The 14,488-nt window shown below is 48.9% G+C and overlaps 1 protein-coding gene across 1 annotated transcript; it reads left to right on the top strand.

The window, feature by feature from the left end:
- The first annotated feature begins 819 nt into the window (after window positions 1-819).
- LOC134168955 (keratin, type II cytoskeletal 5-like) lies at window positions 820-4,819 on the top strand. The gene is made up of 9 exons (XM_062629127.1): window positions 820-1,438; window positions 1,835-2,049; window positions 2,301-2,361; window positions 2,482-2,577; window positions 2,850-3,014; window positions 3,254-3,379; window positions 3,757-3,977; window positions 4,218-4,252; window positions 4,348-4,819. The coding sequence occupies exons 1-9, from the start codon at window positions 956-958 to the stop codon at window positions 4,560-4,562; spliced, it is 1,617 nt and encodes a 538-aa protein (XP_062485111.1). The 5' UTR covers window positions 820-955; the 3' UTR covers window positions 4,563-4,819.
- The last annotated feature ends 9,669 nt before the right edge of the window (window positions 4,820-14,488 follow it).

The following is a 14,488-nucleotide window of genomic DNA, read 5'->3' on the forward strand; positions in this document are numbered from 1 at the left end:
CCTGGGAAAAGGCTTCACACCGTGTAGAGACAAGGTCATGCCATGAGTCAGGAAACAGCCAAAAGATCTGTGAAGGTGAAGCCCTGAGAAATCGCTAACTCAGGTTTTGTGTCGTCACAGACAGTAACTCCCTCCCAGGTCATGCTCTGATATTTCATCATTGGTTGTCAGTCTGAATCAGGATGAAATGTAGACACTTTTCACAGGAAAGCCTGAAAATACCATTCATAGAATCACCTTCCATGTGCTCCCCACTCCCCAGCTGGTTTTTGATAGTTGATAGTCCAAGACTTCCACTAATGGCCCATAACTTCCCCTCCATCACTGCTTTCTCCCATCCCTATCAGTTCACGTTTGGGCATGAGAACCAGAGTTCAGTATTGCCAACAAGTCAAGGCCTGAGGTGCTGATGCCCTGCTGGGGTTTACTCAAAACCACAGCAGCAGGAAAACATTGACCCACAGTAAGAGATTCCTCAGCCCTTGGACCACTGCACCGTGAAATACCGAGGGCTTATGCAACAGAGAGATTGATTCACCCCTGAAACAGAGATGAGCGAGCGCTTGCCCAACCTTGGGAGCCATCTGCTGCAGAGGTGAAAGGAGGGAGTGGGAAAGGGAGGGCTGTGAAGAGGGGTTGAGCAGGAACTATTTAGTGTTTTCTCAGATATTTCGACAGCCCCATCATGACTGTCATGAAAAAATGCAACCCCTGCACTTTGTGAGTGCTTCCTCCGTGCCTGTGCTCATGGTGAACTCACTGGCTGCATGGGGCTGGGTGTGCCGAGCCCGGTTAATCAGTGAGATGAGCACCACGCCAGACCCATCCCCAGCTAGTAAAGGGTATAAAAGGGCCAGTCCCAGCCTGGGGGAGCACAACTTCACCTTCCTGCCTTCATCCACTTCCTCGCTGCTTAATTCTTCCTACTGCTCTCACCCTGCTCATATCAGTGGCCATGTCTCGCCAGTGTGCTGCAAGGAACCAGATCAAAACTGGCTTCAGTGCTGCGTCTGCCTTCATCCCAAATGCCAGCAGCTCCAGCTTCTGCTTGCGCTCTGCATCCCAAGGTGGAAGCTGCAGTTCCGCAGCTGGCTATGGAAGATTTGCTGGAGGTTTTGGAAGCAGGAGCCTCTACAGCCTTGGTGGATGCAAGAGGATCTCCGTAGCTGGAAGAGATGGTGGCTTCTATGGACCTGCAGGTTTTGGTGCTGGTACTGGGAACCCCTGTGGTTTTGGTGGTGCCTTCGGGTTTGGTGGTGGCATGGGTGGCCCTGGATTCCCTGCTGTCCCAGTTGGGGGCATCCATGAAGTCTCAGTCAACCAGAGCCTTTTGAAACCTCTCAACTTGGAGATTGACCCCAACATCCAGAGTATCCGCAGGGATGAGAAGGATCAGATTCAAACCCTCAACAACAAATTTGCCTCCTTCATTGACAAGGTGAGACATAAGATTTCTTGGTTAGGCTCTGTTGATTCTTCAGTGGGGAAGCAAGAACAAGGGCAAGTTGTATCTTTATCAGCAATTCTGCTACTCCTGTACTGACACTTCTAACATCAGCAGCTCAGGAATAAAAGGTTTCAGCTTTGAGACCACTCAACCCTTGCATTAATGCTGAGATGAGACCAGCCAACACTGGGAAAATGGTGATACAGGATGTAAGGAAGCAGAGTTTGCAAAGAGAGCAGGAATGTTAGTATCAGATGTTCAATGCTTCCTTGCTTGTCCCTGAGCCCTAAGAGCCCCCACCTTCCAGCAAGCAGGATTGTACCTTTCCTCTCTAAGGACAACCATCCTAAAATCACCGTTTGTGAAACATCTACTTTCTCTCCCCAGGTCCGATTCCTTGAGCAACAGAACAAGGTCCTGGAGACCAAATGGGCCCTTCTGCAAGAACAGGGGAACAAAACAGTCAGAAACAACATTGAGCCCCTCTTTGAGACCTACATCAACAACCTCAGGAGCCAGCTGAACCGGTTGCTGACCGACAAGGAGAACTTGGGAGGGGAGCTGAGCAAGGTGCAAAGCCTTGCTGAGGACTTCAAGAACAAGTAAGTCCATTCATGGTCTGCCTAGGGAGCAGGGTGGGCTGTGACAGAAAACAGCTCACTGTTGCATGTGTGCAATCAAACAAGGGATATGTGCTGATACGATCTTCTGAGTAAGGCCCAGGTTAAGTTTAGTATCAGACATATTCAGCCTCACTTCCCCTGGCTGAGTCACAGGCAGAAGATTTTGGGGCTAAGAGACCAAGGAACAAAACTGTACAAGCCCAGACCAACCCTCCCTTTCCATCCTGCAGGTATGAAGAGGAGGTCAACAAGCACACGGCTGTAGAGAATGAATTTGTGATCCTGAAGAAGGTGGGTGCAGGCACATTGTGCCTCCCAGCCCTGCACCAGTATAGCGAGATACACATTCTCCAGCTTTTCCTCTGCTTCTCCAAACCCCACGTCATTACTGTGATGTCTTCCCTCTTCTAGGAAGTGGATGCTGCCTACATGAACAAGACAGAGCTGCAAGCCAGGCTGGAGTCCCTTATGGAGGAGATAGATTTCCTCAGAGCCCTCTATGAAGCCGTAAGCACCAGCATTTACATCCTTCTCTCAGTTTCCAATGCCCTGGCCTTCCTTTCCCCCTTCAGAAGTTCAGGACTGATTATTTTCCATTCTGTTGCACTAAATAATTCAATGCTTTTCCCATTTCACCTTCTGTCTTAGCCCTGCCTGAAACTACCTTGGAAAAAACCCTTTGTCCACCCAGATCTACCCTCTGACTATGGGGGTCTCCTCCCTCTGAGGAGCCTCACATCTCACACCTGTAACCCACCGAAATACCCACTGCTTTGCAGGAGCTGTCCCAGATGCAGTCCCAGATCTCTGACACCTCTGTTATCCTGACCATGGACAACAACCGCAGCCTGGACATGGACAGCATCATTGCAGAGGTCAAAGCGCAGTACGAGGACATCGCCAACCGGAGCCGGGCAGAGGCTGAGTCCTGGTACCAGTCCAGGGTGAGTGCCTAGGAAGGCTTCAGCGATGAGAGAACCATGCTCCCTCCTCCAAATCCCCATGGGCATATGGGTCCCTCCTTGATTTCTATAACACAGGATGCCTTCCAATTTAATAATCCTATAAAGTTTGGAAGTGCCAGTTTGGGATTGAGAACACAAGCATGCTTCTGAGTGCAAACACCCACCCACTCTAAAACCAACGTATTTTACCTTGACTGACTGCTCTCTCTTGGTGGCAGTACGAAGAGCTGCAGGCTACAGCAGGCAGGCACGGGGATGACCTCCGTAACACCAAGCAGGAGATCTCTGAGCTCAATCGCCACGTCCAGCGGCTGCGGTCTGAAATCGACAGCGTGAAGAAGCAGGTAAAAGGCAGTGTGAATGGCTAAGGCTTACCTGCTGCTGTGGTCTAACCTCTTGGTTGTTCGGCCAACACCAGGGAATAAAACTAAATGAGTCTCAGTGAGTACTGCTGGATCAGGAATGAATATGTCAGTGCAGTAACATCACTAAGAGTAACTTAATGCAACGTTAGTAAAGGAGATGTTAAGAGGTGTGCAGTTAGCTTAAATCCAGGTTGTGGCCTGTCTCAGAACATGAATCAATTCAGTGATTGTTAAGATCACACCTATAGATGTTTACCCAAAGCCTTCTGCGTGTAGATCAAGCATCATGACCTCAGGGTACGAGGAACTGGTCTATGCTCCAGGTAAGGAACACCACCACCATTTCTCCTCCACAGTGCGCCAGTTTGCAGACAGCCATCGCTGATGCTGAGCAGCGCGGGGAGCTGGCCCTCAAGGATGCCAGGGCCAAGCTGGAGGAGCTGGAGGCAGCCCTGCAGAAGGCCAAGACAGACCTGGCCCGGCAGCTCCGTGAGTACCAGGAGCTCATGAACGTCAAACTGGCCCTGGACATCGAGATCGCGACCTACAGGAAGCTGCTGGAGGGAGAGGAGTGCAGGTAGGGACAATTGGATATCCCAGCTTCCAGAGGTGCAGTGGAGCTGCAGACCCTTGTTGGGTATAGACTTCCCACATTCACAAGACCTGAAGCCTGTTTAAAGGCAAGCCATTGCCCATGAAGATGAGCTGTTCGGGAAGACTCTAACTTTGCATCTTCCACCAAGTATTCTGCCTTTTTCAGCCAGCTCCTGTTCATGGGTTCCCCTTGAATTCTCACTGGCTCATTTTTCTCCAACAGGCTCTCTGGAGAAGGTGCTGGCACGGTGAATATCTGTAAGTAACTTCTAAAGGTAGTTTGGTAACTTTCACATTCACCTCCCTGCCACTCAGAACCCAATGCCTCTAAAGAGAGTGTTTTCCTCTTGCAGCTGTGACCAGAACCACTGTAGGAACAGGATATGGAGGTGGAAACTGTCTCAGCTTCGGAGGCAGCAGTGGTGGTGTTGGAGGTGGGATCTGTGCTGGAGGAATGGGCTTCAGCTCTGGAAGCGGACAAGGCGCAGCTGGGTCATGCCGGGTGGGTGGAAGCAGCTCCAGCATGAAGTACGTCTCCACCACCTCTTCAACCAAGAGATGCTACTAGAGCCAGAGACGAGCACTGTTAGCCAGTGTGTGCCAGGTTCCTCTCATTTTGTGTGCAATCCTTTCCCTGTTACCTGAAAAGATTTGGAAGTGAACGCTGTCCTTATTTATGAAACACGTCATGCTCCTGTTTGTTCTTTGACCCTCCAAAATCCTCATCTCCCAGTGTTTGTCTAATAAAAGGCAGATGGAATTAAATCTGTCATACATGCCTTTTAATTCCAATTACTTTGTAGAACCTTGGGGAAAAGCATGGTTGACAGAAGGCAAAAAGAAGCCATACAAGAGTTGAGACCTTTCCTTCCACTGCAACTCCATGGAAACCTCTTATATCCAACAGGAATAGAGCAGGTGGATATTCCATACCCATTTGTGTGAGCAAAGTGTTTTAGCATCAGTATCTTCCACAGGATGGGGAAATAGCCACTCCTCCTAGCAGGTACTAGAGACAACATCCCTCTATCTTCATTTCCACATTACTGCATCTCAGCTTTTTCATACCACCTTGATCATGCCCCAACCCCTGCAATTGTTCAAGGTTTTATGCGATGAGTCACGTAGGGATAGAAATCCAGGTTTTCCCCAGAAGGCTCATGCTGTTCTGTACATGCACCAGCTGCAGGGGCTAATAACATGCCCTCACTGCCATTACCATAATTAGAAACGAAAAAGACCCATTAAAGCACCAAACTCACCCTCTTTGGGAAGAATAATGTCCGCAGACCTAGGCTGTGAGATAGTTAAAGACCCTGAGGGAAGGAAGGTTTAGTTCCCTTTTCTGATCTCCGACACAAACCAAAGCTTAAGAAACCCATGAAAACTGGACGTGGTGAGATCACCCCAGCAGACTGTGCTGGCTCAGTCTCTGCCACAACCCTGCCGAGGGACTAAAGCACTACAGGTAAACGTGGCACTCATCAGGGGCATGCTGACTCCTAACCTAAAGAGAAGGTGGTTCAATAAACACCAGTTTGTCATTAATCCTCCAGACCTAAGCACACCACCACACTACTGGAAAGGAAACGGCTCGTCCTCCGTCCTTTTCAATACCTGCCCATCTTCCCCTGGCATCTCTGGAGCCTGTTCCCACTGACAGCAGCAGAACTGATATTTGGTTGTTATTTAAACATAACAGCATCAAACAGCCACCTGATGGCCTGGGCTTTGACGAGTCACGCTGTTTTCTCTCTAAGGGACCATGTACTTTTAGCTATCTCATCACCCAGCATTTCAGCTAAGCAAAGCATCCAGGCTCCTTTTGCAGCCAACAGAAAGGCAGAGCTACACCCCAAATTATCAGTGCAGATGAAGAGTTGCCTGCAAAGATGAGGAGTGCAGACTAAGACATCCGAGTTCTTGCCTGCATCAGGACAGATTGCTCCTACCCCAAGACAGCTGGTAACCAGGGAACAAAGCCAGTGTTTTCTATAGGAAAGCCCATCAAACTGGCACTTCCAACATCTCTGGATTCCCTCTTGTGGCAACATTAACTTTAAATTCCATGGGCACTGACACCATTAACCAAGTTAAAAACAAGCCCAAAGGGAACTTCCAGATGTAAATATTCTTTTCCCCCAACAATAATTCCTGCTTTGAAAAATATAGGTTAGAAAATCTGGTTACTTTTATGAGCCTGCAGGTTGTCAGCCCATTGCATTAGTGACTTGGTGATTAACGGGTTGGGGAAGGTGGCCACATGCCAGCATAGCAAACCGATGAGCTCAGCCAACAGAGCTGCGGTCCTTTGTGAACAAGCCCAGCTCTCCAAAAGGATAAAAGGCAGAGGGGACTCCTGATCCAAACTCCCAAAGCCTTCTACTCATCTGCCACCTCACCTCATTGCTCTCTGCTCTTGCCACCAACGAGCAATGGCACAGAAGTCGGCTGTCATGAGGTCAGGAGGACTCACTGGGGTTTCAGTGCTGCTTCTGCTGCCGTGCCCGTTGACTGAAGCAGCTTCAGCTCCATGTCTCACAACAGTGGTGGAGGCATGGGATGGATCAGCAGCAGTTTTGGCAGGAGGAGCCTTTGTAACCTAGGGGCAAGCAAGAGGATTTCCATGAGTGGAGAGCATCTTTAGGTCAGGACACAGTTATGGGTCAGGTCAGGGCGGGTTGGCACATGGAGTTGGTGGAGCTGGGTTTGCGTTCAGAGGAGGATGTGGCCCTGGAGGTATTCAAGGGGTCATGGTCAACCAACACCTCCTGGTACCTCTTAACTTGGAGATTGACCCCAACGTGCAGAGAGTGTGGCAGGAGGAGGAGAACCAAATCAAATCCCTCAACAAGAAGTTTGCCTCCTTCATCGACAAGGAAAGACTCCTTCCACTTCACCCAGCCTGGCTTGCCTGTCATTGCCTGTAGAGTGGGATCAGAGCTACTCTCAATTTAATCCCAAACCCTTGATGCACAGCTTGTTACCTCCATATCCAGATTGTCTACACAGCCCTTGGTGTCGGAGGCCTCTGGGCAGGCTGGATATGGTGCAAATTAGTTTTCCAGGTTTCTTTGCAGTGACTATTGCTCCTGGTTTCCAAATCCTCTTTCCAATGATCTTTTGCTGATGAGCCCATCTAAAGCCCACTTTAAATTACAGAAAATAAAACCAACACACACACACACACACCCCTCCATTTAAGCCCCCATCTCATGAAATTGAGGCAGGTTTGGAGTCGATGATCCCAAACGATCTAAATTGTTCTGGGTTTCAGGTGCAGCTCCTGGAGCAACAAAACAAAGTTCTGGAGACCAAATGGAGCCTCTTGAAAAACCAAAGAGTTGTGAAAAACAACCTTGAACCCATGTTTGATGCGTACATCAGCAACATGAGGAGACAGCTCGAGGCTCTGGGAGGGGATAGGCTGCAGCTCAGCTCAGGGCTGAAGACTATGCAGGATGCTGTTGAAGACCTCAAGAACAGGTAAGCAACACAGAGAGGAAGAAACTTCCAGTTCTTCTTAACTGGTTACAGCTCCTGTGCAGTCATTTTAATACAGACCAGGATGAAACCTGAATCTCAATGATACCATTGAGCACTCTGAAAAGACACATTTCTTACTAGTGTGGGCTCCTTTCCAGGAGAGAATTGTCTAAAAAGAAAGATTAATTATAACTGAGTGCTTTTGCTGGTGTTTTGTTTTAATTTAATTATTATAATATCCCTTAGTATCAATGTATTAGATGAGAGTTTTAGTGCTTCTGAAAGTCAGGAGTTGCTTCCACCCCACTGAATGCCCCTGAAATCTTGGGTTTCAGCTCAGCTCCTGAACTCTCCAGGCTGTTGGGAGGAGGTTTTCCCTCTCTCATCCACTCTTTGCACTCTGCAAAAACATCTCCCAAGTGTTCATGTCTGCTACCATGCCCACGAGGGATGCGCAGCTCAGTGGCTGTGAATAAGTAAGGAGCTTAAATTGTCAGTCTGGAACCAGAAAAACCAGAGAGGAGAGCTCATGCAGGCTGCAATTCAAAACAAGGACACGCGCGTTCTGCCAAAATCCCTCTGCTCTCCCTTTCTTGGGAGATCATGACTGACACTTTCTGCCTTTACAGCAGTGCCTCTAGCCCAAGAGTAGCATCGGAACAGGAACGACTGCCCTGGGGAGGTGAAATCATCATCCACAGTCTGCTTTGAGACATCTGACAGCTCTCTGTGCCTTCAGAAACGTTTAATAGAGAAAAGGACACAGATTTTGTCCTGTGTCAGTTTGGCCAGGTAGGACATCAGGGTCTGCTACAAGGGTGTGAAGGGGGCTACAAGGATGCTGGAGAGAGACTCTTCATCAGGGACTGGAGCAATGGGACAAGGGGTGATGGGTTCAGACTGGAAGAGGGGAAGTTCACGTTGGAGATAAGACAGAAGCTCTTCCCTGTGAGGGTGCTGAGGCACTGGCACAGGGTGCCCAGAGAAGCTGTGGCTGCCCCATCCCTGGCAGTGCTCAAGGCCAGGTTGGACACAGGGGCTTGGAGCACCCTGCTCCAGTGGAAGGTGTCCCTGCCCATAGCAGGGGGTTGGAACTGGATGAACTTTAAGGTCCCTTCCAACCAAAACCATTCTGGGATTCTACAAGTCAGCCATCTGGACTTCCTCAATTCATTCTAGGATGGGACAAATGACATTCCAGAGGTAAATGTCTTTCTCCATCAGCTACAAAAGAAACCCCAAAGAATAGAGCTTAGCCAAAACAGTCAAGTTCCAGGTAGCTGACTTGAGATGAATCCCAGCTGCTATCAGTTACCTCTACCAGAGAATGTCCTCATTACATTGAAAAGCTATTTCTAACATTAGCACAGTCTGGACCAGCAAAGCAGCTGAGAAGAAACCCTTGGGTGCACCTTGACTTCAGACAAGAAATCCTTTGACAACCAAAAGCCACATCATAAAAGAGGTTCAGACTTTAATACTCTGCCTCCATGTGTCAAAGTTCTGGCTCCTGATCAGGGTATCTTTGGTTAAAAGCTCAATTACATCACACACACCACTGGGCAGGAACCATCAACTCACGTTGTGGCAACAATGCCTTCACCAACCAAAAGGACGTCACTGCTTCTGTCCCCATTTCCTTGGAATTTGTTCTTCTCACCTTTATTTACTTTAAATTTTGTGGTTCCCAAAGTATTCTTCCTAATGCTTTGCTCTTCTGAGTCAAATACTAATCCATATGGTAATTAGAAATCAGATATATGCCAAATTAGTTTTCCTCTTTTATGTGCCTAAGAGATTAGAGATCTAAATACAGGCTAGGACTTTGCTCAATGGGAATGATTTTAAGGGTTGGTTATTCCTGAAGTGAACAAATCTTTCCCCATGAAATGGCCATGAAGGGCCAATGTTTTATTAGGTGCACAGACTCCTTCCTTTGAACCCCTGTCTTTCATCTCCCCCATTTCCCCATTTCATCTGAGCGGCTATTGCTGGGTTTTATCCTCTCCCAAGAGCAGGACTGCGCACTGCTGGTGGCCCAGACCTTGGCTCTCCTTGCCCAGGTCCCCCTCCTCGCTGGCCATCCCCAGCCCTCCCGAAGCCACCGCTTTCGGGAGCTGGCGTCAGAGATGCGGGCTCTTCTGACTAACAGAGGTGTGGTGGGGATGAGCTCAGCCATGGCTCCACCCAGCCCTCCTGGCCTGGGAAAACTGGGAGAGGACAAAGCTCCCATTCACAGCAAGAACTTCTGGGAGGGTAAAATGTGCCTTTAATGAAGGCCTTTAATGCAGCTTCTTTAGATGGCTTCCTCTCACCACCTAGCCCAAGGGGGCTGTCTTTCTATCACAGTCAGTGACATACACATATCTAATAACGCTACATATAACATATGCACTGACATAGCAAGGACACAGCATCATTGGGTAGCTATTTTTGTTGTTTCCTCCAAAGATCTATGCATGGTAGTGGAAACAGACTCTTCAGTATCCCCAAAATCAACCCAAAATGAATGCATGGAGGAGGGATTCCCACATGCGCATGGTGGACCAGGTGAGTTGCAGCATGGAAGCTGTAAAGGGATGCTCATCTCCCCTTCCCAACAGGTACCAAGAGGAGATCAACAAGCTCATGACTGCAGAGAATGACTTTGTTTTTGCTCAAGAAGGCGAGGCAACAACAAAGAAGAGACACACTTTTTAAAGGCAAAATACATTTGAATGCAAATAACCCTCTTTATCCAGCAGTGCCAAGCTGGGCAGAGCACTTAGCAAATGTGTAGTCAGTCATCCCTCCTCAAAGCAGAAACACCCAGTTGTGCTGGTGTCAGTCCTTGGCAATATTTCATCCTCGTTTCAGGACCCTCATCCACCAGGTTCCGGATCAGAGCTGTGTCATCCATACTAGATGCTCTGCCACTTCTGCAGCCTTGCTGTATACAATCCCACCCTCCACAGACCCCCTGATCCTACCTGCAGGAGATGCAATAAGGAACTTCCATGATTTCAAGCACTGTACAAATCATTTTTCTGTGCACTGACAAGAAAATTAGGAATTTCAGTGGCTTCTGACTTGTCAAAAACTGCTTAGACCCATAGACATCATCCCTCCCCCAGAAAAGGCAGAGGGAAGAAACCAGTTCACTGTTGACTCTGTTCAAAGGCACTAAGGTCAATAAAGTCTTCAGTTCTGGTCTGTCTCTAAAGGTTCATGCTAAATGACAACTGGTCTTTGTACAAGGATGCAGATAGGCAAGGTTTGGTTCACTGCCTCTGGTGATGTGGTTCCAGGATGCAGATGCTGCCTACGTGAACAAGGTGGAGCTGGGGACCAAGGTGGCTGCACTGACAGATGAGATTGAATTCCTGCAAGCCCTCTAGGAAGCAGTAAGAACATCCCACATTTCCCAGTTCTATTTCCCCATTTCCCTGCTACCAACAGGATAGAACCAGTCTGAGAGAGCTGTTTGGAGCTGCAGCTCCTCCCCATTCCCATCCCTCCACCACACATCATCTCTGGGACAACCACACACAGCGTTTGGGAGCAAGTATGAATTTGTTTGACTTACAGGAGCTGTCTCAGCTGAGATCTCTGACACCTCCGTGGTCCTGTCCATGGACAAAAACCAAAACCTGGACCCAAACAGCATCATCGCAGAGGTCAAAGCGCAGTACACGGACATCGCCAATTGGAGCCGGGCAGAGGTGAGTCCTGGTACCAAAGCAAGGTGATGATGGAAATCAATCAGGTGAGTGGAAAAGTTTTGTTCAGCATTTCCCAAAGGCTATTTTATACTGGGGAGTGCAAGCAGAGATAACAGGGGAGGAAGGTGTTAAGTTAATTTGGATGGGATTTTATTTAGTTTCTTGAATGCTAATTTGACAATGAGAGATGGAGGAGCATCAAGAGATAGAGGCAGGAAGGAAATGTGCTGCAGCTCATGAGGAAGAGCTTGGATTGAGTACAGAAAGAGACAGAAGACCCAGTGCAGAGAGAATCACAGCAGGGTCAATCTCTACCAGTGATTGCAAGCTCCTGCCCAAATCTGACTGCGCCCTGGTGTCTTACCTCTATTCCCATATCAGCATGAGGAGCTGCAGCCCACGGCTGGCCATCACGGGGATGAGCTCGACAACACCAAGAGGGACATCTCAGAGATGAGCCAGATAATCTAGCAACTCTACCCAGAAATCGACAGTGTAAAGAAACAGGTATGGTCATGGTGCACAGGACCCCTCCAGACATGGGGGCACCTCCATCTCCACGATTTCCATGGCTGGAAATGGGGGTCCAAACCCACTGAGCAGCCACCAGACCCATTTCCACTTCTTGCAGCACATCAGTTTGCAAATGGCCACCACGGATGCTGAGCAAAGCGATGAACTGGCCATCAAGGATGCCAAGGCAGAATTGGCCAAGCTGGAAGACGCTCTGCTCTGGGAGAACCAGGAGCTCATGAACGTCAGGCTGGCCCTGGACATCGAGATCATGACCTACAGGAAGCTGCTTGAGGGAGAAGAGAGCAGGTGAGCGGCTCCCCCTCTGCAAACCAAACAATGCCCAAAGCCATCGATGTTTTCACATTTGCCTTGCAACAGGAGAGGGAAGAGCCACACAAACCTGCAGTGAGAACACCCCCCTTTCCTACACAGATAGAATGGTTTGGGTTGGAAAGGTCCATTCAGTTATCCAATGTCCCTGGCACAAAACTGCTGCTTGAAATTGTCCTAAATAACAAGCCCTTACTTCTCTGTCTTCTCTTCCAGGCTGGCTGAAGAAGGAGCTAGGGCAGTGAATATTTGTAAGTAATCCAGCTTGTAAACCATTGATGGGGTATCCATTGAGTTATTCCTTAAATGTACCTGGAACTGAGGATAAGACAATGAAAATGAGATATGCACCTAGGAGTTACCAGAAAAAAATGGAGTATTAGGGGTTTGCAGCAATCTGGGGAGGCCAAAAAGCATCTTTTCTCTGCCCAGCTCTGAACTTGACAGGCTTTGTACATTGAGATTGTTCTTGGGAGACTCAGATGTCCAAGGCCAGGACCGCTGCAGGATAGGAAGAAAAGCCACAGATTACAAGCAGTGGTAGCCTGTGCAGGGATGTGTGGAACTGAAGGTTGAAATTCCTTTGTACTGTTCCAAACCAGCTAACCCTCACTGTTTCCCATCACAGTCATGGTCTCATCCGGAAGCGGCTACGGAGGTGGGAACAGGCTTCATCAACAGGCTCAGCTTTGGGGAAAGTGGTGCTGGCTCCAGCAGTGGGAGCTGCCTGGCCAGGGGGATCCAGCTCTGGTGCAGGAAGCAGCTCAAGTACAAGGTTTGTATCCACAAGCACCACCAGGAAGAGCCATTGGAGCTAAATCCCAGCAGCACCAGGCTCACCCTGAGCAGACGGGGTTGAGCACCACCTCCTGCCACCAGCACAAAGCTGTTAACACCATGCACAGAACCATGCTTATCACCTTCCCATGAGGGGAAAACCTATTCCCAGCTCTGCTTATTAGCTCGGGAGAGAGGTCCCTCCAAGTCCAACTAATTCCTCTGCATAAAGCCTCATGCAGCTGACCAGAAGCTGCTTGTCAATGAGTAATGAACCCTCCCATTAATGGGTGCCATGGTTAGAGCTCCACTGGCAGCTTCCCAGGCTTCAGGGGCCTGATGCAAATCCAGAGGAGATGCAGGACTTCCATTTACACCATCATACACAAAAGCAGAATGTGTCCCATCACCTAACCAACCCTGCTCCCCACTGCTGGGCTTGCTCACCCCAAAGGCTTGAAGAATGAAAACAGAGCATCTTCCAACATAGAGCAAGTTGCTCTGCTTCCCAGTTCCTCCTGCATTGGTTGTTTCACTCCAGGGCTCTCCAGCTCTACCTACATGCAAAAATGCAGCCTTCATTTCCATACAAGGGCTTGGCTCTCTGTAGCATCCAATTCCTCACCCACCCAGTACATATCATCTCAGCCAAAAGACCGTGTAACCTCAGGTCGTTAGACCTTGTCTCAGCATCGAACCATTCTATGTTCCATCTGCCAGAGTGAGCTTAAAGCAGAGATGGGGTTAAAAATACAGGGAAAACAAAAAGGAGGAACAGCATAAATTTTAAATAACCTGGAAAAACACCTCTGGTTTAACACCTTTGCTCTTGGCTTTTTCATTTTTTCCTTTCTTTTTATGGAAAGAGGAGGGTTGGACAATACGTGCCAAAAACTTAACCAGCTCATTGCCTCTCATCTTCTGCTCCCATTGAACTGGGTGAGTTCTATGATGTTTTCTTCAATAAACTGCAGTCAAATTTACCACGAGCAGCGTGGGCTTTCTGTGCCAAATACACCTCCAAGTGTAATTTTAGAGCAAGGTTTAGATTTGCCATAGGCACTCGCTGTCACTCAGAGCCTCCCATCTCCTCCTCCATTTGAGCCCCAGAGAGCAGGGGGAACATTGGAGACAGGGATCACAGGGCAGCAATACCCAAACTCTTTCTGCACAGCCAACAGGGCAAGACCAGAAGGTGGGGCTGGTTTCACCTGGCCATAAACACCTACATCTGAGCCAGTCAAAGGACAGAACCAGACTATTTTGGGTCAGATGATTGGTTTCCCAATAGCACCTCCCTCTGTGGGACTGAAAGCGCTCTAGGCAGTTGGCTGGAGTCATCTGCATTGCAGGAGCGCTCCAAAAGGTGTTTTAAAGTCAGGAGAGGTGGATCCCACACATCAGAGCTAAACTTCTGGAAAGGCTCATTTGTGCAGGGCAAACAGGAGGGATTTCTCTCCATCCCCTCCCTGGGGCAGCCAACAGAGCCATCAGACCAAGTGCTCAACAGGGATGCGATCCCAGGGCAGTGAGATGCTCCAGAGCTGAGGTTTCTGCTGGGTCAGCAGGTCGAAGCCGGGCTGGCTCAGGCAAGCTGAGCTCTGCTCAGGTCTGTAGTTAAAACCCCAAGAGATAAAGTGAGAAGAGAAGCCAACATGACTTCTTCCATTCCACGGCTCTCACA

This window comes from Pezoporus occidentalis, unplaced genomic scaffold, assembly GCF_034315485.1.
Source record: "Pezoporus occidentalis ecotype Australia unplaced genomic scaffold, CSIRO_AGI_Poc_V1 ctg329, whole genome shotgun sequence".
Classification (NCBI taxonomy): Eukaryota; Metazoa; Chordata; class Aves; order Psittaciformes; family Psittacidae; genus Pezoporus; species Pezoporus occidentalis.

What these genes read in the sequence shown, in the direction of transcription:
- LOC134168955 (XM_062629127.1), top strand. Translation starts at nt 956, where the DNA reads ATGTCTCGCCAGTGTGCTGCAAGGAACCAGATCAAAACTGGCTTCAGT. An exon ending in GCTGAGGACTTCAAGAACAA is followed by an intron (nt 2,050 to 2,300) that starts GTAAGTCCATTC and finishes TCCATCCTGCAG; the next exon opens with GTATGAAGAGGAGGTCAACA. An exon ending in TCGACAGCGTGAAGAAGCAG is followed by an intron (nt 3,380 to 3,756) that starts GTAAAAGGCAGT and finishes TCTCCTCCACAG; the next exon opens with TGCGCCAGTTTGCAGACAGC.